A 27,997-nucleotide genomic window follows, 5' to 3' on the forward strand; every position below is an offset into this window, starting at 1 on the left:
TTGGTTACTTCATAAATCTGCGCTAGACCTGATGGAGTGTGTCGATTGAAGTCGGGTTGGGAGTTCAAAGGCGTGTGACCTGTATTTCGCCCCTACTTCACCCCTCACAGCAAGGATCCATGGCGATCGGTGAACAAAACGCAACTGATTTCCCTCGCAGACTGTTTTTTTTGGCTGTGCTGCCCGATTAGATTTATACTGGACTTTACTGGTCCTTGTTCACCGTTAGCACAGATGCTGGTGTTCCCAGACACTGGGCACGGAGAGGGCGAGACTGCACACACAAAGCCAGACAGAGGGTCTCACATGGCAGACGGAGCTTTGATGAATCAAAGAGTCCTAATATGCGACGTCTCTCTTGAAACCCATGGCTGCCCTTTTCCATCGGGCCTAACATTACTCAAAACCTTGATTTACAGAGCTACTGCGCTAATACCTCCACAGATGAGAAAAGCAAACTCCCATCTGCCTTTTTTTCCTCATCTTCCCTTTTCTTCTGTCCAAAGAGTCTGCTGCATTGGAGGAACCATGGGAGGGGCTGGTAGGGAGAGAATGAGCTCTGTTCCAAAAACTAGTGAGCTGCCTACCTAGCATTTTAGGACACCATAGGTGCACTGTTAACACGAAAGCTGTTCCAAACAATAGGCAGAAAAATTATGCTGCCTTTTGAGACTTAATGTGTTGGCCAAATTGTAAAGGTATGGTCACATTAATGAAACAAGGTCCATCGTGGATTGTCAATAGTGTAGCGATAATGTGGTGAATCCATGTGTCCAACTTGAACCAGTTGGGGAAATCTTTCACTAAATGAATATTTCCTGATTGAAATGACTATTTTACCTGTGAAAATTTGTCATAAAATGGTAAATATGGCTGGACCTTCATAGGGGAGGTTATCCCAGAATGCATTTTGCCAAACGAGAAGCTGAAAAAGCGGCAGGAATGGTCTGGTACATTTATGAATTGGAAAAATTGTAACTGTAGTAACACTATACAGTTAAAAGAGCCAAAAAATTGTGTATTAGCTGGACCAGCCTGAAAAAAATTCAAACTTTCATTATGTTTATAACACCATTGTAGTGTAATTCTGTTCCTGATTTGAAATGTGTTGTTAAAGCATAATTTCAAACAACAGTTACTTAGATTTCGGCCCCCATTCAAATAGATCAGGAATTTCCAAACTATTTTGGCCCCTTAGTACCCCATTAGATTTGAATTCATATTTCAATAATTGAACAACACATTCGCGTGTTCACAGTTCTGTGAAGTTTGTAAGGGTTACATGAGATGCAGGTAAACTAAATGTTTTTTTTGTTTTTTTTTTGTTAGTGTTTTATTTTCATGTTTTCAAAAAAAAAAAAAAAAAGTACATTTTTTATAAATTATGAATTAATTAAACGCTTTTCGTCTCACAAACCCCTGCAGTTCCCTCACGTACCCACAGGGGTTCACAAACAGTAGTTGGGGAACCCTGAAATTAAATATAAAATATTTATTATATAATATTGGTTAAATATAAATAGATCGAGAAATGGCCAGAAATAGCTTGCGTATGTTGTTATGTATCTATTATGCATATTGTATAAACTTTGTTAGCTTAGCAACATGCAATCAATTAAGATGTGAGATGAGTTTTATTTGCACTCTATGCTGCCTACATAGTGTTCCAAATCAGGCACTTATGACGGTTGGGATGCTGCCTTTGTAGCCCTTTAGGCAGCTCGCTAGATTCTGGAACAGAGCTAGCATGTAGTCTTTCATTTTATGGCAGGCTTGAATACAAATTTCATAATCCGGAGTTTGACCTTTAACTGATTTAATCCTTAACCTCAAAATCTGTCAGCGCCCAGTGCTACCGTCACCTGCGTGTCTTAGCACAAAGCCTCTCTGTGGATGCAAATCTCACACTGTTTATAAACCCTATGCCAAGTTAGTAGGCACAAACACTTGCATGTTAAGTAGTCTTGACTCTTGTATAACAAAGCTAATTTCTCCATTCACTCTGGCTGCAGGAGTGAATCAGCATGTTTAGCTCATGTCCACTTCCTGGATTAGTTTGAAGGAAATCATTGTTATTTAGTACACTCAATGAACTTCTGGCATAGCTTCATACAATAGCACCTGTGACGGTGAAGATATATCAGAACTGGACAGAAGAGATAACAAAGAAAGCCAGAGGCAAAGGAAATGGCTAGTGTGATCCATTCTGGATTAGACAGTAGTGAATTAAGTATTTTCATTACAGAGTTGCTGTCAGTACACCTGTTAATATGTTTGTTTTGGAATGTATGCCATCCTACCAGAATTCCCAGACCAAAGTGGAGTTTCACTTTCAACATATAAAGTGGTGTGGCGAAAAGACGGGTAGCTATGGTAACCACGTTTCGATGGTCTGGTGTGTGTGTACGTGCGAGAGAGAGGCTGTTATTTAAGCTGCTGTTATCTCCAAAGACGGGGTTAATTTAGCTGACACATGCACTGAAGCCCGATCCACACAACGCTCATTCATAGTCCAATCACTGTTCCTTCTACATGATTTTCAATGGAACCAATTGAAGTCCCATCTCCTCCTCTCTTCCTTTATGTTTAGAATTTTTCAGCTTGAGACTTTGATATATCTGGATGCAAATCAAAGTTAGGGACAGCCTGAGTTACTCTGAGATTAAGCTGATTTACTTGCAGTTTGTTGTGTTATAAGGCAGCATTGGTGTATTACTGATCTTTTTAAATTCACAGAAACTCATTAAAATGGTATTTTATTTTGATGTGTAATCCATTGAAGTTCAGTGAAAGCGATCTGATTTAAAAACACTTGAGAGTGAATCTCACAAAACGAAATAAAAAACAAGTTTTATTTGGCATTAAAAAAGTTTTTTTTTCTTTTTTTCATTCTAATATTATTTTCATGACAGTTAAATGTTTTATTTTTTACTTCCTTTTTTGGAATTTTGGAACATAATTCACAATTGGAAGTCTCATTAGATTCTCATTACTGCAATATACTTTTTTTTTTTTTTTTTTTTTTTTTTTTTTTACAGTATTACAGTGATTCGAATATGTGAAGAAATTTACTTTTCAACCAAATTTATTTTATTTTATTTCTTTTTATTTTATTTTTAGTACAAATGACCCAAGCGAAAAAATATGCCTTTGTCTGGTTCCATGAGATTCACTCTTAAAATGTAAAACATATTCTTACAAAGAAGTACTTGAGTGCATTGGTAGAATCAGATGGTAAAACCATGGTAATTTGGTATGTATGTTGGTACTGCATGATTATGATTACTGTATTCATATGCCATATTCATATAGGTGCTAGAAAGAATGTCATTCATCATAGATAAAGAAGAAAAAACAGCATGGTAATACAATGGTACTTTTTTTGTCAGTAATGTACAATCGACAGAAATCTAGTCAAAGTAATCTGATTTATATACACTTACATTGTAAAGCATTTTGAGTCTGTGCCCTGAGCTTTGCAATGGGAAGTTGTCATTATTGGACTGATAGTCAGTGCATTTTAAACAATGTTACATTTGTGCAATGTCATGTTCTAAAAGGCTTGATATATGTAGATCTGTGGACATGATGTATTTGTATTGGATTAAGTATGTTTATATATAATTCTGTGAGCCATGTTGATTCTCTGCAAAACATCACTGCATTTACAAAGAACAAGAGAGTGTCTGGCAACAACAAAGTATTTGAATCCCACAAAATCAATTTAGAAGCCAATTTTCTGCCTGAGTGCATCGCAGCATTGCTTGGGATTTTTAGTATGCGGTGGTTGCAGAGTAAAGATTTGGTTGGAGCACTATCTATTTCTCTACAATTCCTTTCCCACAATCCCTTTCCTCTCATGTTAATATTTGATTATTGCCGCAGTCATCTTTTTCACAACACAAACTTCGTATTGCTTCTAGGGTGTAGTTTTATCAGTCTAACAGATGTGTCCACTGTGTGGTCTATTTCTCTGGCACAGAGTCGGTGAAGGGCATCCCTCTGCCAGGCAGCATGAACGGCAGTGGCTCGGTGCCCTCAAGCACCAGCGGGCAGCAGCTGGCCTCTGCCATCCCCTCTCCCACAGCTGGAAAGACCTGGCGCAGCAAATCCATGAACATAAAGCACAGTGCCACCTCGTCCATGCTGGCCACCAAGCCGCCTAGCCCAACCGCTTCCCCGACTCCTCCCTTATCATCTGATCGCCTCCGGCCCCCAATCACAGATGCCTCCAAATCAGCCCCCGGCAACCAGCGCTCCATGTTGGAGAAGTTCCGGCTCATCAACCCTCGCTCCGCATCCAGAACCTCGCCCTCGGTGGCCGAAATGGCTCTTCAGGAGGAGGACGACTTTTTGGAGTTTGGAGATGAGGGGACCTGCAGTCCCACACCACCCTGCGGGATCTCGAAACAGCAGGGGAAGACCCCTGCTTCCTCCTTTGCACCCCCAAACAAGACCAATAACTGCAAGAGCCACAACAATAAGTCCTTGCCGCAGCCCAAAGACAAAGAGGAGAAGAACAAGACAAAGAGCAAAGCCAGCACACCACCCAAAGAGGAGCCAGTAATAGTGGAGCCCTCTAAGAAAAGCTCAAAGATCGGCAGCTTCATCCCCAAAGGGAGCAAAACATCTGCAGCATCTGTGAAGAAAGAAAGTGCAATCCCCGCCTCCAGCGGCATCCCCAAGCCTGGTCTGAAGGCTCCGGCGGCGACCGGCAAGCCTGCAACAACTCAGCCTAGTGTACCTGCTACAAGTGAGAAGACCAAACATAGTAAAGGCAGTCAGTCTATATATATGCAGAAATCTTTGGGAGGTTTGGAGAATCGTAAGACCAGCATGGTGTCATCAACCAGTACCTCAGCACTTTCTGGATCCGCCACTTCAGGGCTGGGTGGTGGAGGAGCTCTAGGAGGCAATGGGGTAGTACAACTTCCCCAGCAGCAGCAATACAACCATCCCAACACAGCAACCGTCGCCCCCTTCATGTATCGGTGAGTGATTCTCAAACACAGTTGGACATGATTGTTGCATTTTCAAATGTCTTGCTTTGCATATTGTGAATGATGGTTGCCGAAGTTACGGGTACTTGCTTAATGATTAAGGATCTGGATGTGTCCTGTTCAGTCGCAGAAGAGTCCACCTCTGTCATATTACATTTACCATTATACCCCTTGCGAATTAATTAAGAGCAGGTGGACTTTGCTTGTGATCAGTGTACTTTGTCTCTTTGGATAAAATTAGACAGAAATCCCTCAGTAGGAAAAACAGATGCCAACTGGTCATTTTTCATGTCCTCTATGTCCTCATCATAGACCCTGCTGGCTTCTAGTCCTGGCAGGGCTACTGGGGTCCATATATCCGATGACGCTTAGAGACATTAAAGTGCAAGGCTCAGATAAACAGACAGATCTGGGTTCCTTGGTTCTATTCTGGGTTGTAAAATCATTATCATTATCCATGAGACAGCAGGACCATGTCTCTGTAATTACCCTCAATAGACAGGCAAAGATGAAACCCTCATCCCCAGGAGGTCCAGAATAATTACCTCATCTTTTACTCATTCTGCACACTGATAACCAGTTGTGTGGCTTTTGCCAAATGTAACAGGTACTATTCGTAATCACTAGTTGTTCACAAGGTACACCATAAAGCAAAATCCTTTTGTTTAGATGTGGAAAGTAATATCTGCATGAAAGATCTGAATGTTAAAGAGTCAGCCTGGTGGGAAGTGCACATGTTCCGACATGTTGCACAGTGGTTTTTCTGTGCAGGCAACCCGGGTTTTAGTCATTTTCAAATCAATCATTTCTTCACTCTCCTGTCAGAGTAAAGGCAGAAAGAAATCTGGAGGATGTCTTGTTAAATCTGACTGTGGGGGGTGATGTTAACAGGATGGATCTCTTTTCATTATAGATTGTCTAGACAAGAGTCCTGTATTGACCAGATGGGGTGAGACCCCTCTCACACACATAGGTTACAGAGCAACATAAAGCATCATTAATTACAGACAAATAAATGTTGAACTATTCATCTATATATACAGTTTATCAAACCAGCTTTTAAACCCACAAACACACACCCACTGATCATCTGTCCATTGCATCACATATCCAATCGCGCAAAGCTTTGTTCGAAAAAACAGTGGGTAAACGTCTCATCTCGACAGTATTAATAGCCCGAGTGGGAACCGCTGAGACGTTTGCCAGACCGCCTCGTTTGAGGGGCGTGGCTTCCCTCAGTCCTCACCAAGAGACCGGTGACATCACAAATGATGACTAATGAGGGTGAATAGGGTAGAGTGGAGGAAGAGGAAGTGGGAACAGAAAAGAGAATATGTGATTGATGGGCAGAGGGCATTCATAACAGTTTGAGTCAGCTTGTTAAAAAGACAAAGAGAGTGTTAATGGTCCTATGACATGGAAGATAAAGATGAGAGTGTTAAAAGCAAGAGAGGAAGAGTATTGTCCTTGAGCGATTGTGTATGTTCAGTAACGTTTAATCCTTCTCTTGATAAAGAGCTCTCAAACCTGATGACCCCCGTCTGACTTGCCTGCACAAACTGAACCTTTAGAGCTCAACGTCTCTCATAAAAACACACTCACCACCTTACCGGCCTACCACAGGTTCATTATTCACAGGAAGACGATGGCGTTTTCTTAAAGCTGTGTTTGGCATTCTCAGTGTCGTCTCATAAGGATTATAACCTAAAGTCTTAATGGAATTTTAAACTGAAGCCTTTATCGCACTCCACCACCGCAGATCTTCCTCTCGAGAGCTTTGCTTGGCACTGTAAAACCTGCAGGGCTGCGACAGCACTCAATGGTGCTGCAAGATGGTACACTGCATTTTGAGTGGGTCCACATGGTGAGCATGCTCTTTAAAACTACACTTACATAGGGTCAAACTTTTTGACATGTTTGGCAAAGGTGGGTGAGTTGATGAAGTTGCATTACCAGCCTCAAAACTGTATTTTTGTGTAAATGTAACAAAAATCAACAAAGCAACATTTATTTGATTAAAAATATTTTTTCACTGGCATGGAGAACAGTGCCTTATTGCCTCTCTTCCCATCAACACTCTAAGCTTCAGTGATGTTGCATGAAAACTATATTAAAATGATGAAATGGTGTGTCTGATGCCCATGAAATCTCTGTATGTGTCCTTACCCGACCTTCTGTTGAAACTGTCTGTTCATTCAGTTCACCTACCTGACAGTTTAAGCCCTCTTCCTTTCTGCATCATTTGCTTATTTGCATTCTCAGGCAGTGTTTGTGTGGACGTGGGTGAGTGTTTGTTGTCTCAGGTAACACAGGAACACGTGGTGAAACTAACAGTGTGACATGCCACTGAAATATTTGGCTGGTGAATTGGATGTGTGCGACTGTGTGTGTGTGAGAGAGAGAGAAGGGAATGTTTATCTGGGCGAGTGCAGGTATCCTGGGACAACTTTGTTGTAGATGTGGTTGTTATGCATATATATACAGTCATAGAGTTTCTCCCAGACTGTTTCAACTGTTCCAGTCTGAACAGCCTCGTATGTGGATGTGTTTGTCAGGTTTTGTTAGATTTTTGGGTACCAGATGTCCCCACAATGACCGTCAAACCTAAGAAAAATCCCACTAGGAAGATGGCTACATAAAGTCAAAAATCTATGACATTTTCTATTGGTAAAATGTTTTCCCTTTATTTTAGGGTTTGACTGCAGCAGTACAGCTAGTCTATAGTACTTGGCATTCATTTTAAAATTGTATAAAAAAATTATAAGTATTTAAATTATAAGTATTTTTTTTTACATTTTATTAATAAAACAGGTGAAACTCAAAAAAAAAAATAGAATATCGTGCAAAAGTTATAATTTTGATGATTATGGCTTACAGCTTATGAAAACCCCAAATTCAAAATCTGAGAAAATTTGAATATTACATGAAATCGTTAAAAAAAAAGGATTTTAAATACAGAAATGTCGGCCCTCTGAAAAGTATAATCATGCATATGTATATTATACTGTATATACTAAATATATTAGTTTCACCTTTTAATTTGAATTACTGAAATACACAAACTTTTGCACGATATTCAAATTTTTCGAGTTTCACCTGTATATGTATATTAATGGTATTTAGTATTTGGTGTTAATGATATTTTATTATTTAATACTATATTATTTAATTGTTATTTTTATTATTAATGGCAGGGTATTATCGTTACATACCTAAAACTAAAACTATAAAAAAAGTCATTGCTTTACATAAAATAAATATTAACCCTGTAAGACCCACGGTTGCAAATTTACAACATCACTTTTAACAATTCAGAAAAAATGCCTGCAAATGTTTTTTTCTCTCAAAACCACATTTACATAGTTAATGGGTCCTATTGTTTGTCCTCACAATGCTATTGGATAGAAGAAGTGTTTATAGGTTCGGTCATCTGGCTATGAACTCACTCTACCTGCAAACTTCCCGCTGAGCTCATCTCCTTTTTTTGCATGACTGGATTTGTCAGGATTAAAGTAAGTAAAATTGCTTAAATATTTTTTTGGGTGTTTATTTCAATGTCTAGAACATGTACATATTTAGTTATTTTGGAAAACTTTCATCAAATTTGATTTAGAGCTTGTTATGTCTATGTTGTAATTCTACAACGTTGGGTCAGAGTGGTAGTCAAAATAGCCTGTGCACCTTACACATTACATAAGGACACTGCACTTTTCAAATGATCACAAATTGAAAAAAAAAAAAAAAATTTAGTAGAAATGTAGTGATTCATTGTAACTAAGCTCTAAATGTGTTTTTCTGTTAATTGTTTTACTTAGTTTAGCTTAGACCATTATTAAACACGTGAATAAATTGTATGGGATATTTGGAACTTCAGCATCTATAGCAGTATTTGAAACTCCCTGTATCTTTGTAGTTTTTTGTTTGTTTTTTAACTTCTAAATGATCCTGAGCCATTTTTTCTCAGTGTTGCCCAAGCAGCAGTTAGTAGCATTAGGAGATAGAAAAACAGATTCTGAATGTTCTGGAATTCTTGGGAATTTCTGTTGCATTGTCCGGACAGGTGCAAATGGTCTTGAATGTGAACCTGTAAGTGCTCTGGGGGGATGCATGTGTTCCTTTAGTATGATAAGTAGAGAGCATAATAGGCTGCAATAGACAGTATTGTTTGAATGTAGTAAAATGTTGATTATCACTTCATTGAAATTATAATACTTATGGGCATGCTAATGGAAATGTTGATTATCACTTCATTGAAATTATAATACTTATGGGCATGCTAATGGGAATACTTAGATTTCTACCCACATGGTCTACCACCCTGTCTATTCTTTCAGTTTATCTACTACAATGTAAGACCCATATGTATTATTCACATATTTAACTTCATTATTTTTTACTTTTTCCATTTCAGAATGCCACCAGCGCAGAAAGGTCTTTTATGATGGATACACAAACACACTGTGTAGCAAGTGCAATGTTCGCCTGTGCTTAACAGATGAAAAAAAACTGTTTTAGGGACTATCACTGCAAGTGAACACAGACTGCCTTCAAACCACAGTTTTTTTTTTTTTTTTACGAAAAGTTTTGTAAATATTTTTTTTCCAATATTTTTTATTAATAAATGCTTATTCATAAAACTATGATTGTTGTGTGGTTATTACTCATGATATATACTGTTATGGGGCTAAGTAAGCAATCAACCCTGCAAATGAATGCTTAAATGTTCTGTATATCTGTTCAGACAAAGTGAGTACAAACACAGAAGTTCTGCTCCCAACAATGGCCAACGTTGCAAATTTACAACATTTTCCTAAAAACTTACTAAAACGTAAAAAATCGGAAAACGCTTTCATTTCTACATCAGAGGCCTCCTAAAACAATATCTGGGAGGTCAAAAAAATTTTTGCTCATTTTTTTCTATATTTGGGTATTACAGGGTTAATTACAAAAAAATAATAACTTATAATATTTCAGATAATTGCCAAGGCAACATTTATTATTTTTGTTTAGTTTAAAATACTTACTACAGAACACTAATAAAAATGACTAAAACTTGAACTAAAATGAAAATGAAAACAGAAATATTGACCAAAACATTTGCCACTTTTTCATTAAACCAGTGGTTTTATCTTGCAACTGGTGGTTTCCATTCATTGTTAGGATGATATGCAGGCAAACTAAAAATATTATCTTCTCTGTGTAAAAATACTAATAATTCATATGCAATTTTTCCTTTTGCTTCACTCAGGACGTATTCAGAGAATGACTGCACTACCGTGGTCCCCACTGAACCGTGTCTCAGTCCCACAAAAGACCTGGTCTACAGCAAGACCGCCAAACAGTGCCTGGAGGAGATCTCAGGTAGGATGAGTGCCGCCACATGTGCACATACACACCTACACACACTCAACACACCCAACACACATACTGTACACTCACACAGGCACAGATTCTCTCTGCAGGCCTCTAGTTCCATGTTGCTATCGCAGCAAGAAAAAGGTCAGATATGACAGGTGGACAAAGGCCGGCCTTGTTTGGGAGGCCAAGCAGCAGAATGTGTTTATTTGCGCTTCTGTGTATTTCTCCATGTGTGGGACTATGATGTGACAGCTGATAGCTGAAGATAGGTGCCTGTGGCTCAGGCTCTGCTCGTGCACATATTTTAACAGCCAGTCTGTGAGAAATAAATGCAAATTGTGCCCAAATGCTGCATTTACCTGCGCTGCAGTTACTGGAAATGGAGGGTGCACTATGACATACGTTCCTAGTTGTTTATTTCCTGTATGAATATTTATCACAGCCACTGTTATTATAGCTCTCTGCAAACGCTTGGGTTTATTTCATTAATCCTGTACGAGATGAGATTTAATCGGTTTGCGATCTGGCCGCATGTGTGCATCCCTGAGGTTCCCTGTTGTTATTTTAATACATTTTGTTCGTAATTAACCATCTAAAAAAGCTAAAACCAAAAAATCTTTTCTCAAACCAGCCCACTCTTCTTTAATGAGATATAAATGAGTGCTCCAGCTTGCACAAAAATGCCTGGAATGTCAAATTAAAGTGAATAAACTGCAGACGAACACATAAGCACAAAGCGGTCAGTCGTTGTATGTCAATAAGAATGCAGCCCTGCTGTGGTCATTTTGAAGGTGAGGGACATTGTTGTTTGCAAATGGATCTTGAAGCAGCAATAACATTGTGACTCATGGTCAAACATTTACTGGATGTTTTGCCCTGCATTGGGAGAGTTTGGGACAGTTTATGGCTGATGAGACTTAGGAAAGCATACAATTGTTATTGTACCCTGAGCTGTTGAAAACAAATTAAAGAAATAAATACAAATTCTAAATGGTACAGCTAGATTGTAAATCATCAATAATTTAAGATGATTAGACTTTATCTCAGATCCATGTCTCAAACTGTGCTCTGATTTGCTAAATTCTAAAGTCAGAATTTTTGTTGTAAACTCCAATATTTAGCTTTTATTTTATTGCTCTATATTCCTACTGTATGCACAGGATGATAATTATTTTAAACATAAATTAGAACTCCATAAAATTCCATAAAAGGGGAATATGTGAGGAAAAAAAAGCATTTTTCCTCTTAGTCTACAGGCTTTTTGTTCTACATCTGGGCATGCTTGAAATGCTGTGGTTTGTTCGGTGATGCGTCAGGGGAACCCTCACATGGGCTACTTATAGATGTGAACCTCAGAACTCACTTCCTGTTAAAGTGCATTGTGGGTTCCACCCTGTTGTAAAATTTGTTTTACTCCATGCAAGGACAAGAACAAAATCTATGCATGCACCTGCTTTGTTTTTGCACATTTAGATGTCTGGTTGGTTTGGAGGTATGCAGATAGTTGGTAAAGTTTATACCACTGTTTGATTAAAAAAAGAAAGAAGAAAAAAAGAACTTCCTTACATTGCTGAATTATCCGGAATCTATTTATGGTAACTATCTCTGTTGGTTAATTCTGAAAAATCAGGCAAGCACTTTTGTGAATATAACTTGTCGGAGTCTATAAACGGATAAAAACAACAACAATATATATATATATATATATATATATATATATATATATATATATATATATATATATATATATATATATATATGAAGAGTTCAGATGCAAAAGCCTCTAAGTGCCATCTGAAATTTTCTTCTAAAATGATACATTTTATCAAGCTCGTATATTTAAGTTCAGTAATTTCACTTAAATGGCAATGAAAATGACATTACTGAACTTAAATATACGAGCTTGATAAAAATGATCCTTCTAGAAGAAAATTTCAGATGGCACTTAGAGGCTTTTGCATCTGAACTCTTCATATATATATATATAAATATATATATATATATTTATAAATTATTAATAATATAATATCATATATAATAATACAGACAATTGTCTATATGAATATTATATTATATTATATTATCTGTCTTACAGCATTATAAAATCATGCTAGTAATTTTTTAATGATGATTTAAATTTTTGAATGCATAAGATTTTTTTGATGAAAGATATTAATTTTAATGTTAAAATCTAGCTTTGTATTTTGGGGGTCCCTGAGTCAGACCTATAAAGGTTGAAAATCTCTGTTTTGGGATATATTATGGTCTTAGTTCAGTTTTGTACGATTCCCTTTCCTTTTCCAGTTGAGCTGTGTGCTGCGGCATTTCCAAATGCATCATCTTAACACCCTTCGCCAGTTTGAAGGGAGAGAAATCACAGTGTTACAAGCCAGTTTTGTCTTGCGCTATTCCCACAACACACACACAAATACCTGTGCTGACTCGGTAGCTAACAGCAACAGGAAACCAGCCATCATTGCTGCAAAGAGAAACACAGAGAGAGGAAAGGAGGAGATAGATAAAGAGAATGAAGCAGCTCACAGCATGTTAAAAGGAGCAGGCGGACCCTGAGCTCGCACCTCGTAGCGCACACACATACTCAGTCTCTGCTCCTGTCCCTTGGAGCGAGCCACATGCGCTCACTCCAGCCGGTAATTAATAGACAGAGTGTGTGAAGAGTCCTCGGTTGCTGGGAGAGAAACAGGAAGAGAGGGAAACGCCGTGAAGGATATGTATCACAATTTAACCGTAATCTGGTGCAGATCTGCTTCCCGCGAGCCTCTGTGCTGCATTGAAGGAAAGAAGTGATAGAAGAGGAAGAGAGGAGGAAGACAAGGAGGAGTGTGCTCTCAGCACGTGCACCTGGATGCTGGTTATTGGCTGCGGCGAGCGAGCGTGTGTGTGGGCAGGATGATATTTGAAGCTCCCTGGTGCAAGGGGCAGTTTTGCGACTGAGCTTATGTGCCAGCTGCCACCTGAGGCACGCAGATCATGTGAGGAGGAACAAACTTCGAGATAAGGTAGAAAAAGTGCGAGGGATCCTAAAGAACGTGTGAAAATATGAAGCGGGGAGCTGACTTTTCTGTGTTCCAGGGCGGCAGCCCACCTCGCAAGTCACCGCAGTCTCTCCCAGACAATCTAAACCTCCGCAAGCAACGTTCTCTCGGCAACCTCGTGCTGCTTAGTGATGGGGAGCAGAGGGTTTACACCTTTGAGCTGGACGAACCACCATGCCCACCTTCATCAGCATCCGGGTTGTCGTCTTCATCACCCTCGCCCCAACACGGACGATCCAGCGCTCGTAGACACCCGGAAAGCAGCACCCGAGCTCGGTCGCTCTCGCTGTCCCTCACCAAGATGCTCTCCCAGTCCGAACACTCCCTTATACCTGTGCCCTGGGGTCGGAAGTCCAGCCGGATGGCACCTGCGCATCAGCTCCAGCGGCCGGAGTTGGTGGATAAAGCGGGCAGCAGTAGAAGATCAGATGAGGACACCCGGGCAGGTCCAGCGGGCACTGGGGGAGACTGGGAGCTTGAAAGTGCCAGAGATGAGCAGGCACAGCTGGATAAAGAGGTTATACTCACTATGCTGGGAGACCTGGAGCAGGTTTTAAACCCGCAGACACGCCGTAAGTGCCATGCCGTATAGCTACACAAAGTCACTCAAACTCATCAGTAGCATACTGTAACAGTCTTTGTGTCTTGCTTGTGAGTTGCTGTGGTAATGGTCATATTTATCCCTGTGCTCCGAGTCGAGCGTGTGTGTGACTGCATTAGAAACGGTTCTTGGGGATGTCAGGGTGAATTATGGTTCTCGGATTGTGCTATAGGAGAACATTTAGAAGCCACATTCACCTGCCGGCTATGGAAGCATTGCCATGCTGTCTGCTGCTCTGATCAATAGCTCTATTTACCCTCCCGTCGGTGTGATCCATGCTTTTATTCTTCACCCATCTAATATTAACCGCCAACCACGGGGCTGTTTGTTCGCAAGCCCACCACCTCATCTTACTGAAGTAATTCAGTTCCCTGTAGTTCAGTGTGATCGCAGCATTCTTTCACACAGCATTTGAGTTAACTAAGGAAATGTTTTAGAGGGGTTATTTCTTACTTGTTTTAGTGGACACTGTTACTAGTGTTAATTCTTAAAGGGATTGTTCACATAAAATTACAAATTCTGTCTGAAAATCATGTACTTGATGTCATTCCAAACCTATGAGCATTACTTTCTTCTGTGAAACAAACAATAGATATTTAGAGAAAAATTCTGTGCTTTTTTGACCATACATTAAAAGTCAGTAGGGTCCAATGTTGTTTAGACCCCAACAGTCTTCAAAATATCTTCAAAAGCGTGAAATGCATGCAAGTTTGAAATACATGGAAGTGAGTAAATTATGAACTTTCAGATTATTGGTGAACTATCCCTTCTAAGTAAGGGATTTGTTCAAATCTCTAAGCCTAAGTAGTTTTTTTCTACAGACAATAGTACCCCCCCCAAAAAAAGAATATATATATATATATATATATATATATATATATATATATATATATATATGTTAATGGTCATATTTAACCCTGTACTTGGGGTCAGATTGCTTAAAAAAGTAATAGCGCACCTTACATAAAAAAAAAATAATAATAATACAAATAAAAAATAAATATATACAGTGCTATGCATAAGTTTAGACACCATGCTAAAGTTGACTAAAAAGAGGAATAAAAAATCATCTTTTGGAAATTGAACTTAATGCCTTAATAAAAAAAATTAGGAAAAATCCAACCTTTAAGGACACCAATTTTCTTTGTGAATGAATAATGTATCGTACATAAATAAATGTTCTTCCTTAAAATACAGGGTGCATAAGTTTGGACACCCCTATGTTAAATTCCCATAGAGGCAGGCAGATTTTTATTTTTAAAGGCCAGTTACTTCATGGATCCAGGATACTATGCATCCTGATAAAGTTGACATTACCTAGAGATTGGCATGGGGTACTTTCCATAAGATCATCTCTCAATGCAAATCAAACCAGCTATTAGGCTAACTGAAATAAAACCATTCCAATCTCTAGGTATGGTGAAGGCTATGTGATGATGTGGGGCTATTTTAATTCCAAAGGCCAAGGGAACTTTATCAGGATGCATAGTATCCTGGATCCATGAAGTAACTGGCCTTTAAAAATAAAAATCTGCCTGCCTCTATGGGAATTTAACATAGGGGTGTCCAAACTTATGCACCCTGTATTTTAAGGAAGAACATTTATTTATGTACGATACATTATTCATTCACAAAGAAAATTGGTGTCCTTAAAGGTTGGATTTTTCCTAATTTTTTTTTATTAAGGCATTCTAAAAGATGATTTTTTATTCCTCTTTTTAGTCAACTTTAGCATGGGTGTCTAAACTTATGCATAGCACTGTATATATAATATAACTTTTCTAAGCAATCTGACTAATGCTTTTAGCCTTGTGGACAATGAAATTCATCTACTGCTACTGTTATTATTGGCTAACATCATTGCATAGAAAACGGTATCAACGCCCACTCAAGTAAGTGTTTTTCATGTGAGTTAGTGTTTTGAAAACATTATCCATATTAAACCATCATTTAAAGACAAAGCATTATGAAATCATTTACTTACTGTTTGTGATGTAGCTACTGTCCGTTTCTTTCAAGTTTCTTTGCAAAGTCTCCATTACCCCGCTGACAAAACAAAATGGCACTAACAAATATATAATCATTCAACGCGATCCGGGACACCTTTAAAATACACCATCCGGTTGTTTCCGTCGTTAAGATACTTCTAAAGTCTGTACAGAGACACAAATTAGCTGTTTAAACTGGACGCGTCAAATCCAACGTTCTTTCACTTTTCCATTTGTCCTGTCGACAGACTCAAGTGCACTGAGCATGTCAGAAACTAAACGCACATGTGTATCTAGTATAGACAACATCAGTGATTATAATGGGTTCTGTTTGCTTTTGACGCGACACAACGCTCACATCCAGTGCAGGCAAATGTGAGCAGTTAAGCGACTGAAAGCCAGTAGGTGGGGCCTGTGGTGCGATGATGTATAACTATTTGTTGATATCTTGCTTTGGAGGCAGTCATATGCAAATGTGTTTTCCCGTGTGACATCACAAGTCACCCGATATCACAACAAGCTGTTTTTAGAGCTTGAATAAATAAATGCTTTGTTTATAATGAGGAGGTCGTTTTAAGCTGTAAAACTTGTTTTGGTAAAAAAAGGATGTTTTAATGGTACAAAGACCTCTTACTGTATATGATGAAGGCACATTTAATTTCTCATGTCATGGTCCCTTTAAGCAGGTTTTTGCCACTGTACCTTTAATACTACAGTATATTTAATTGGCTAAACTCTATGCTATTAGGGCGCAGAAATCTGCTGTGTCACCCTTTTTTCCTTGAAATGAGTGATACGGTACAACACAGCTCTGAATTATGCAAAACACAAGCAGGACAATGCAATCTGCAAAGATTCCAGTTGCTGTAGACTCTCAGGTTAGCTTTCACACTGGCACAATGAGGTTAAATCAAAGCAAATTCTCAGCTAACATCTGATCAGACAGAGCCAGCGGTGTGTCCTCACACCCTCCTTTGCTGCTGACAGGCTCAAATGGTGCTTACAGAAATGTGTCTGCTCGCCCAGAGGGCAACAAGTGCAGTTATACCACCCAGAGCCCTCTTGATCATCAAATACCCGAGTCAGAAGCTCTTTTATTGTTTGTTCATTTCCAGGATTCACATACATTGAGAATGCACCGTGCACCTGCTATATGTGTGTGGGTTTTAAATTGCCCTTTGCTCTATATGTGAGGTAGTGCAGGAAAGAGAAATTACTTTATTTGCCTTACGCAGGTTGGCTGAATGGTCCATTACAATGCTATAAAATAAGCATTCTGGGTAATAGAGGTTCCTGATATATTCACAGTGACTCTGTATGTGCTCCAGAGCTATGCCTCTCTGGTCTGTAGGAATCAGGATGGTCGACTAGTTTAATTAGTGTTCTGTTTTTTTTTTCTGTTTAGTTGTTTGAGAGTTAATATTTTATGTGGTGTGCTTTAAAGGGATGAACTTTGAGATACACCCTTTCAAAGAGGATTTTAGCATGGTACTGTGACTAAAAATGTCAACACGGTAATCTGTCTCAGAACCGTTGCATCTCTCAAAGTCATTCTCTTTACATAATTGCCGCCACAGTCATCTTTTGTAACGAATCAAACTGTCAGCTGCAAGGAATATAGTTTTGAACAAAGTTACAGATATTTTTGGAATGTTGGTCTATGTACACATTAAAACAGATGTCTTGCAGTGTTTTGCACTGTGAACTTTTAGTTTTTAAGATGCCGTATCCAAAACCGTTTGACTTTTTAAAATGCATCTCAAAACCCTTCAATTATTTTTAAACTGTTTTTTAACATAATAATGTAACCAATGCATGCTCCATTGCACTGCGTGCCGGATCTTTACAACCCAGAATGTCACATCCATATAAATCTCGTCATTTATTTCCTGTGGCAGAATACGCATCTTTAATATCGCTCTAAGTTTGCACTCTGGCTCTGTATTGATGGTCAGTCATGACACACTCATACGTGGTTGTGCTTCTCATCATGTCTTCAATCCTCTCGGACAGAACTTCCACTCAGATGACTTTTGAGTCAGGCTCACTTATATGATCGCTTCTGTTTGTCAGATGGTTTGCCTTCCAAACAATATTGATTTGACAATATCTGTGTATAGAGTCCAGCTCTCTAAGCAACAGCACAGACATGCTAAAACAAAATATGAGGTGGCATTTAATAACACAGGAGAGAAATAAGGATTGACCTGGAAGTGTTTGACAATTGAGAAGGGCTGTTGAAAATAGTTCTTGGTGTAAATCATGGTTCACATGGGAAATCACCTTTTATATTTCTTGTTTTTTTGCTAAATAATTTTCCAGACACTGTGAAAGTAATACAGTACAATCAGTTTTGATTTAAAGCTCATTTTAAATGTCCACATAATGACAGTTTTCTTAAGATCAGTGCACCATATACTGTATGATAGCAGACTTTTTATTATTATTTAGTGATATAAGTTTTATTATTATTAATTAGTGTTTCATATCATAGCTCATGCAATTGACACAGTATTTTACAGTCAGGGTGTGATAAAGCCAGACGTGACTGGATCAAATAAGCAGGTCTCTGATGTGATGTGGGAGTCATGCAGACCTGCTGTTAAACCTCTTACCGCCATCATCAGCTTGTATGAGTGTCCATTTGAGTGTCTTTGTTCAATGAGTTTAATGCAGTGGAAAATAAGCTCTTAACTGAACCTCTGCAGATCCAGATCCAGAGTCTGAGTTCTAGTGGTGTTGTCGCCATGAACAAATGACAAATATTTCCAGTTTTCTTTCTTGTAAAGTGCATGAATGCCTTTTGATGTCTTTTCCTGGCTTCATAATGATGTTTTTGCAATTTAACATTGCTTGATTTATTATTATAAAATGTAGCATGATAAACATCATGTTCCAGCAGTTGAGAAAATAGAGAAAAAAGATAGATATGCTTTGTTGACATTAGTGGGGAAAACCCTTATGTTTAAACAGTCTCGCTGGAGTCTCTTAGTAGATTTTTAAATGAATCGGTTGAGTGAATAATTCAATGACGGATTCACAACACACGAAAAGACACTCTTTGGTCGATAACAATAATGCTGTAACCTGCAGAAAAGGTTCACTGAATGAATCAGTGAATGAATCTGAAAGAATCTTTTTGGGGGAACAGATTAAAATCATTTAAACCACTGAGACAATTTAAAATGTACACCTCTATTGAGTTCATGCTGAATTTTCTTCACTTCTGTCCAGAAAATGAGGATGAAAATATGTGTAGTTAAATGACTCGTTCTTTTCGAATTTGACAGATTTCTGCTTTATAGGCAAATCATGCTCCAGCCAAACTTTGAGCCTGGCTTAGGGGTTAAGAAGTGGTGTCATAGCGCATGGATTACTCTGTGCTCCGTGGAAAAGTGATGACCGTGAAATCTGTCCCTTTATCCCATCAGCTGCACAGCAAGCTGTAACTTCAGCATCTAAGTTGACATGCAAGAGCAGACAGCCTCCTCTCACTAACCGCTGGCCACAGCATGTTTGACTGGTTCATATGCCGAATCTGTTTTGCCTTCCAGACTATTTACTAGCAAGCGTCTGTAACAGGGTAACCAATGTTTTCTTTTCTTTGTCCACCAGGGGAGGATCCAGAGGCTAGACGGATGCGTACAGTGAAGAACATCGCCGATCTGAGACAGAATCTCGAAGAAACCATGTCCAGTTTACGTGGGACGCAGATAAGCCACAGGTGAGTGTTAGTTCATCATTAGTTAGTTCATCATTCAAAATATTGGTGGTGAAGCTGGTGGACCAGTATGATCTAACTTGGGAAGCTTTTTGCAATGAGCCTTATCCATTAAGATCTATATACATCTATATCTGATCCATATATATATATATCAGTTGAGTAAAACATAATAAAAGTAAGTTCATTAGTTCCAAAAAGTGACAGCTGCACTTTTGAAAAACTGGGACTCTTTTGCCAATTTAATTTCTTTAAAGATAGAGCTCAGCTTGGCACTCACAAACAATGCAAACCCTCACTGTGCCAACATCTTTCCCAACAAAGACACTCACCAATCTCATTGTGAAATGAAAAATGCTCTCTATTTTTGACGAGATAATCATTTATTAAAACCATATTGCCTGTAAGACCCAAATTCCCAAACACCCAATTACTGAAGAAAATACTTAAGCGTAACCACATTTGTCCGGCTCTGGGATGGCCTATTTCTGCGACTCTCTCTTTATCTCACTCACAATGTGAACGTAATTTCACAGGAAAGTGGTTCAGAGGCAGCGCTCTGACATGACAGATGGTGTTGGCCCTTTCTCTCTTTCCCTCATGGGGAGCATCTTCTTTGGAAATCAATGCTTGGCCTTTTTGTTTTTTTTCACAGCACATTGCTTCTCAAAGGAGCCAAAAAGGCGTTAGACACTTCCTCACACTCCCTCACCGTAAGCCTAACCAGTAAAGAGCCCATGAATCAAAAAACTCCAACCTTTCTTTGTATGGAGTTCATAACACTCAGATGTATATGTTGCTGATGCACGGCTGTCAGGCTGCGTACTCGATGAATGAAGACGAGAAAAAAACGATTAATCACTGTGACAAACTGAACAAAGTAATTCAGGGCAAGACAACAGGCTTTATAGAAACAACAGACTTGCAAAGACTGAAAGATAGCGATCCAGCTAATTGTAGGGAAGAGCTCCATTTTCTCCATTGTGACATCGTTCGGTCGTCAGTTATTTGACCTGTCGTTTTCTCAGACGTTGACCCACTCTGTGCATTCCATCAAACATCATACATCTCGCAGGAGCTTTTGAAATTGACTTCCATTCATCTCTAAACATACAGTACCATATGATTGGTATACAGAAGAGTATAGAGTATCCATGTTCTTTCAGAAACTCCTGCACACACGTATTCACTGCGGTGCTGGGAACGCCACAAAGCTCTATTGATCTGAACTTGTGTTTGTGTTTGGAAGGTTCTCAGACCTTAAATATTGTATTGATTGATGTTAAAAAAATAAAATAAAAAATAAATCCTCAGTATATGAGTTTGGGATCTTCAAGGTCAATACAGCATCTCAAAGAAAATGAAAATCCCATCCAGACTTCATGGGGATTTATTTGATGGAAACTCATTATAAATACTATACAAGATACTGTATAGGCAGATTAAGTCTGTACACTGTGTGAAAAAATGATCCCATATTTTCATTGTAGTCTCAGACCTTTGGGCACCACTGTATAATGCAATGCAATAATAACAAATAAGATGTAGGCTACATAAAACCACAGTGTTTGCCTAAAATTCACTACAACATGTGCATTATGAATTGATAAAAAATGTCAAAAAATTTCAGAACAGCTCCTGTTAATTAGCAAAGCGTGCATGATTATACTTCCTGATGTAAGAGGGTGTTGAAATAAGCTCTAGCACTTTTCTCACCGGTAGCTTTTATAATCGTGTTTCCATTTCATCAGGCCATTTGATTTCAAGCCGCTCGTTCAAGGTATAGCAGAGGAGGATGGCAGACTCAGAATAATGCTGCAGTCTTACCCTTACCCAGTAGCGGTAGCATGTTGCTAAGAGACGAGGGTTGTCGAGAAGATGAGACATCAGGAATATATATAGAGGAACTGTCAGCTGTCATGAGGAGTGACATCAGAGAGGAAGATAAATGCTGGTGACTTGGCCAGAGGGTGATTCGGGAGATCAATAGATTAGACTGAGCAACCTGCCGAAATGTGCTGCATCCAGTAACGTTCACTAACTCGAGATTCCTGATTTATGTTCTTAGCGAGCCATAAACCTCAGCTCATACACTTCCTGTTGGCTTGGATTTGTAGACGAAAAGGGAAGTCATTGTTTCTTAGTTGGTCTGGGTTCTTTGTTCAACACTATTGGGAGTAGTACACGTGTACCGTACTGCAGGGACGCTCACATTACACAGTTCAGCAGCCACTTTTAGAAAATACTGGGTGACCAGAGGGCAGTGAATAAAATGACTTTAAAATGACCAAAAAGCCTGTCACTGCTCACCAGTCAGTGATGATGATGGTATTTCCATATTCTTATGTTTTGCTTCTTGATTATGGGAATACTTTACAATAAAATTTAATTAATTAGCATTAGGTGTGATGAACTAACAATGAACAATACTTTGACAGCGTTATAATTATATAAATCAGTGTTATTTTAGAATTATGTATATACTATTTAGTAGTTATTAATATTTTCAATTAGCATTATTTTAAAGGGGACCTATTATGCCAAATTTATTATTACATGGTGTTTGAACATAAATGTGTCGGCAGTACACAACCACCCTATAATGGTAAAAATCCACTCACTCCTCTTTTTTTAATACCCATAAATCATAAGCAGTGTTTTAGAATAAGCTATTTGCAGTTTCTATGCAATGTGATGTCACATTGTTTAGGCCCCGCCCACGACTGCTGACGGACTCTGCCCTATTAGCATAGACCCCAACTGTCTAAAGTTAGCTTTACACAGTCCGCCATGTTTATCTCCTCGCCAGAGCATTTAACAGCAGCATTCATGTAAGAAATGTATTCTTATTAAAGCTACTAAATTTATTCGGTCAAGAGCATTGAGTGATCTTCTGTTTTTTCTTTTGTTGTTTGATTCATTTTAACAGCAAATGTAGCTCTAGGTACTGTATATTACGCTGCTTTCACTTTAATACACAGATCTAAAATACACATGCAATTTATCTACTTGCTGTTTACGTTTACAGACGTAATGGACTAGCCTGGTAATACCAAACTCTGCTACTTTGCTTTGCTTCGTAGACAGAGTCTGGAAGGGCATAATTGAAAAGCGCTTTCTTTCTCGCGGGGGGGGGGGGGGGGGGGCGGGAGGGCGCTTGTCTGAAGTTTAAAATCATTGGTTACCCGTAAGCCAATCACATAACGTTTGGTTATGGCGTGTGTTATGCGCATGCTCAGCCGCATCTAACTTCCACTGTAAACACATGTATGATGCGAAAACAAAACCATAGAGCGAAATACCGGAGTGAACATGGCTGTGAACGACTTTTGCAGATTATGTGAAGTAAATCTACGCATCCACGGTACAATCAGCGTCTACGTCACGGCTCTCAGCCCGCCCTCTGTTCGTTGATTGGCCGGCTGTTTTGAGGCCGGAGGAAAACGGGGAAAGCGGTCGCTATCTCAGACTGAGTACAGAAGCGAACTGAAATTGAGCGGAAGTCTGACGTAGTCAGGCTAGTAATGGACTGTGTTTATTTGAACTTTGTGTGTTTTTGACATAACTTTGTGTGTATTTGAGAGTTTAAGCACAATAAGACGTGAAAGAGAACTTAGTTTAATACTCATGGGACACCCCGTCTGGCAGCTTTCTGTGCGCGTGCTTCGGATGTCAGCGCTAAGAATAGCATTTATCAGAAGTTTAGGCTGATATGGCTTTAAAACGCATGCAGATAATAAACTTTCATGATGATGAAGAACTGCAATGTCACGTGAGAGTGACCGCGATAGAGATGATAATCAAAAACAAAGAGATTTTTTAGTTTTTGGCAGAGTATCCGTAGCCTGACTACGTCAGACTTCCTACTTCCGCTCAATTTCATTTCGCTTCTGTAGTCAGTCTGAGATAGCAGCCTATCTTTCAGTTTTCCAGCGGCCTTCGGACGGCCGGGCCGATCAACGAACAGAGGGCGGGCTGAGAGACGTGACGTAGACGCTGATTGTACCGTGGATGCGTAGATTTACTTCACACAATCTGCAAAAGTCGCTCACAGCCATGTTTACTCCGGTATTTCGCTCGATGGTTTTGTTTTCGCATCATACATGTGTTTACAGTGGAAGTTAGATGCGGCTGAGCATGCGCATAACACACGCCATAACCAAACGTCATGTGATTGGCTTACGGGTAACCAAAGATTTTAAACTTCAGACAAGCGACCCCCCGCGAGAGAGAAAACACTTCTCTATTATGCCATTCCAGACTCTGTCTACGAAGCAAAGCGAAGTAGCAGAGTTTGGTATTACCAGGCTAGAGTATCCGAGGCACGAGCTGTAAAGCCTCTGCCCTCTTCTGAAAGCAGGGTGGGTAGCAGAATCTCATTTGCATTTAAAGATACATGCACGAAAACAACATGTTTTTTCCCCCAATTTTTTTATTTTTAGTTATTTTACTTCAGCTTACACTCATTCAAATATTTACATTTTATTTTATTTCAGCTTTATTTCAATTACCCAAAATTATTTGTAATAGTTTTAGTTGATGAAGACAATGCTGGTATAAGTGGCCATATAGTTGATGTAATTGATTGTAATTGTTAGTTCAGGATATCTAATGCATAAATTCATGTTGACAATTCAAGCCTTATTATAAAGTACCACAGTAATTAAACAAGAAATATGAACTGCAAAACTTGAAGTATCCCTGCCCTCCTGCATAAATCCATCTAATCCATTTTTTTTGGTCAGTACTACGTGTTTTTTTTTTTTTTTTTTTTTTTGGGTGTATTTGTACATACATGCTTCTCATTTGTATTTGTCTTGTCCATAGATTTGCACCATTTTTATAAACATCAACAACCCAATAAACCGACCTAATGTGTTCTGACTGTGAAATTCAATATTACTGTTCAAATATGTACGTGTTTGTTTCCTATCTAAAAACACCAGTCATCCATGAGCGTGACCATCCCTGGCTTGGTATCCACCCTTCATTACTGCTGAGTCACAACTCTCTGGTGTATTTCATAACAAGAGCGTCCACACACTTAATGCTGGTTTCAGATATACCACAGCACAACAGAATAACACTAGGCGAGAACGCTGTTTCTGTAAATTAGACACTTGGATTTTTCAATACAAATCAATACATGTATCTTTGGTCTACTAATACTATTGTAGTTTGCTTTTTCACGATACATGAAAGTGTAGCTCTTTCGAAGGATGTTGTTAACCAGCTTACATGCTGGCTAACCACTAATGAGATTCGTTCTGAATGGACTTTGATGGAGAGGATATTAATATGCCGGTGCTGTAGTCATGACAACGTCGCCTTGGCGCTGATGACTTATTTGTTAAGTGACACTCGTTTTTGACCCCCTGCTGTTGTCCCTTCATGTGAATAACTGTCATTTTATTGGGGATTTTTTTGGGTATATGCTTGTAGACATTGTTTAAACAAGCTATTTCATATTCATGAATTTGTATATTTAATGATATTTATGTGTAATCTAAAATTGAATAGAACCTGAAAATTTACCCTAGAAATTGAAAATATGTCCGTAATGTGATTGTCTCACCACTAGAGAGAGCTGTTGCAGGACAGTCTTCTTGTATGACGGGTGTGTCATTATGGGCGTCTGCATTTGAGAATTTGTCCATATGTTGTTTTCTCACTCGTTCCCGCATCAACAAGCTTGTGAACGTGTGGAGACACCTACACACACATCAGTTCACACATTTATATTCACACAATCAAAGACATACATGGAGCACTTAACAAAGGCCAGGAGGTCAGACAGAAGTTTTGCTCGCGGTAACACGCTTGTTGATGGGCTGATGCTAGTTGAAGTGAAAGATGAGAATAGCTTCCATTTTATGGAGAGTAGAAATCAAGCACAACCACATTGGCAATCTTTCTGCTTCAGCTGGGTCCTTCACACCACGCTGAACACTCACAACCTACAGATAGAAGACCTGCTGTGGAGAGAGACTCTATCTATCTATCTATCTATCTATCTATCTATCTATCTATCTATCTATCTATCTATCTATCTATCTATCTATCTAGCTATCTAGCTATCTGCTATATTCATGTAGGTTATACATAAAAAAATCAGTACAATATATTGTTTTTCCAAAAACTACTAAATTCATAGTTTCATATTGAAGATCATTTTTATTTTAGTTTGTTTTGGAATCGAATGATTGTTAATAAACTAAAATAATTTACTAATACCACATATATTATTAGCTATTTATTTTAAGTTTTCCAAATCATACTAGTTATTGCTGTATTTAGCAAAATAGTCTTTTGGTTTTTAGAAATGATATACCATAGTAAGACCCTTTTTTACCCTTTTTATTTACGCATTTACTGTACAGTACAATGTTTTGGGTTTTAAAGATGTACCTTGGAATTCCATAAAAATACCACTTTACACAATATGAATATGATAATGAAGGATCAACGTCAATGCAGAATGGTATTACTTTCTGATAACAATGGTACTACCACAGGGTAGACTCAAAATATGAAAGTATTGGAAACATTAAAGGTGAAGTGTAATTTATTCACCATTGTGGAGCCAAACTGGGTATATATATATCTATATATATATATATATAAACTGAATTGGAATCTGTGGATTGGAGCTTTCTTCTGTGTATTGGAGAAGAACACCATCCATTAGCACTTCTATTCACCTCAATGGCATTTGCTCTCCTAGTATTTACTACAATTTAAAGGTTTGGGGTCACTCAGACTTAATATATATATATATATATATATATATATATATATATATATATATATATATATATATATATATATATATATATATATATATATATATATATATATATATATATATATTATATACTCAGACTTAAAAAGGTCACTCAGACTTAAAATATATATATATTTTAAGTCTGAGTGACCCCAAACCTTTAAATTGTAGTAAATACTAGGAGAGCAAATGCCATTGAGGTGAATAGAAGTGCTAATGGATGGTGTTCTTCTCCAGTACACAGAAGAAAGCTCCAATCCACAGATTCCAATTCAGTTTATATATATATATATATATATATATATATATATATATATATATATATATATATACTTTTACTCATAAGGATGCATTTAATTGATGAAAAGTGGCAGTAAAGATATTTATAATGTTGCAAAAGATTTCTATTTCAAATAAATGCTGTTCTTTTTTTAACCTTCTATTTATTGAAGAATGCTGAAAAAAAAGCACGGTTTCCACAAAAACAAGCGTTGATAATATTAAGAAATGCTTCTTGAGCAGCAAATCAGCATATTAGAATGATTTTTGAAGGATCATGCACTGAAGACAGGAGTAATGATGCTGGAAACCAAGCTTTGCCATCACAGGAATAAATTATATTTTAATCATAATATTATTTCACAATTTTGTATCAAATAAATCTGGCTGAGTGAGCAGATTTTCTTCTAAAATCTTACCAACCCTAAACTTTGGAGTGTAATTTGAAATCTGCCATCTTTCCTCATAGGCACAATAGTTGTGGAGCAAATCATCTTGTCAAACACGTTTATGTAAGCCAGCCAGTTTGAAAGGTTTTTGCACCATGCCAATATTCAGGAGAGTAGGTGGATATTTTAAACTCCAAACTTTACTTTAGAAACATTGCTGCATTGCAGGGTACAGATTGGTCCTCAAACTGTCAAGCAAACTCCTCACCTTGGCACAGGTGTTAGATATTTACGCCTTTAAATGGCAAGTCAGCTGTTTCAGAAGCAGGATATTGATCTAATTACCCAAATCCGTCTGCAGTCCCCAAAATCTCTCTTCTAATCTCCTTCTCTTCCTCATTTTTTTCTTTGTAGTACCCTTGAGACAACATTTGATACCACTGTAACTACAGAAGTGAACGGTCGTGGCCTCCCCGCCCTCTCGAGCCGCTCTTCCCCCATGTCTTGGCGTCTCGCCCAAGGGTCCAATCCTCGTCTTCAGGCCGGCGATGCTCCTAGCTTCACCCCGCCCAGATCCAGTGCTGGCACCACTGGTCGCTATGGTGACTCATCTAGGTTGTTATACACTGCCCCCCTGAGGAGAGCGGCGGCCTCAGGGGTTCGAGGGTCAGAGCCGGGGGAGAAAGGTGGGGTTTCTGAGGCCGGACCAGAGGTGGACGTGACCGGATACGGGAGCGATGGGGACATACTCGCCAAGAATGTACATGCAGACGATATCAGTGGGTAAGAAACTACGAAATTAGAAACCATATTGGATAACA

At 38.6% G+C, this 27,997-nt stretch overlaps 1 protein-coding gene across 6 annotated transcripts in view; it reads left to right on the top strand.

Moving 5' to 3' along the window:
• Nucleotides 1-27,997, top strand: part of nav3 (neuron navigator 3) — a gene marked incomplete at its 5' end in the record, with an annotated part of 170,024 nt that overhangs the window by 79,561 nt on the left and 62,466 nt on the right. For all 6 annotated transcript variants that reach the window (XM_081362799.1, XM_081362802.1, XM_081362800.1 and 3 more), the window contains 4 exons: nucleotides 3,983-4,991; nucleotides 10,249-10,361; nucleotides 19,619-19,727; nucleotides 27,591-27,959. In XM_081362799.1, the coding sequence (XP_081218925.1) occupies nucleotides 3,983-4,991; nucleotides 10,249-10,361; nucleotides 19,619-19,727; nucleotides 27,591-27,959 (1,600 nt within the window). The remainder of the gene's footprint in view (nucleotides 1-3,982; nucleotides 4,992-10,248; nucleotides 10,362-19,618; nucleotides 19,728-27,590; nucleotides 27,960-27,997) is intronic.

Source organism: Scardinius erythrophthalmus (assembly GCF_964197995.2).
Source record: "Scardinius erythrophthalmus genome assembly, chromosome: 4".
NCBI classification, from domain to species: Eukaryota; Metazoa; Chordata; class Actinopteri; order Cypriniformes; family Leuciscidae; genus Scardinius; species Scardinius erythrophthalmus.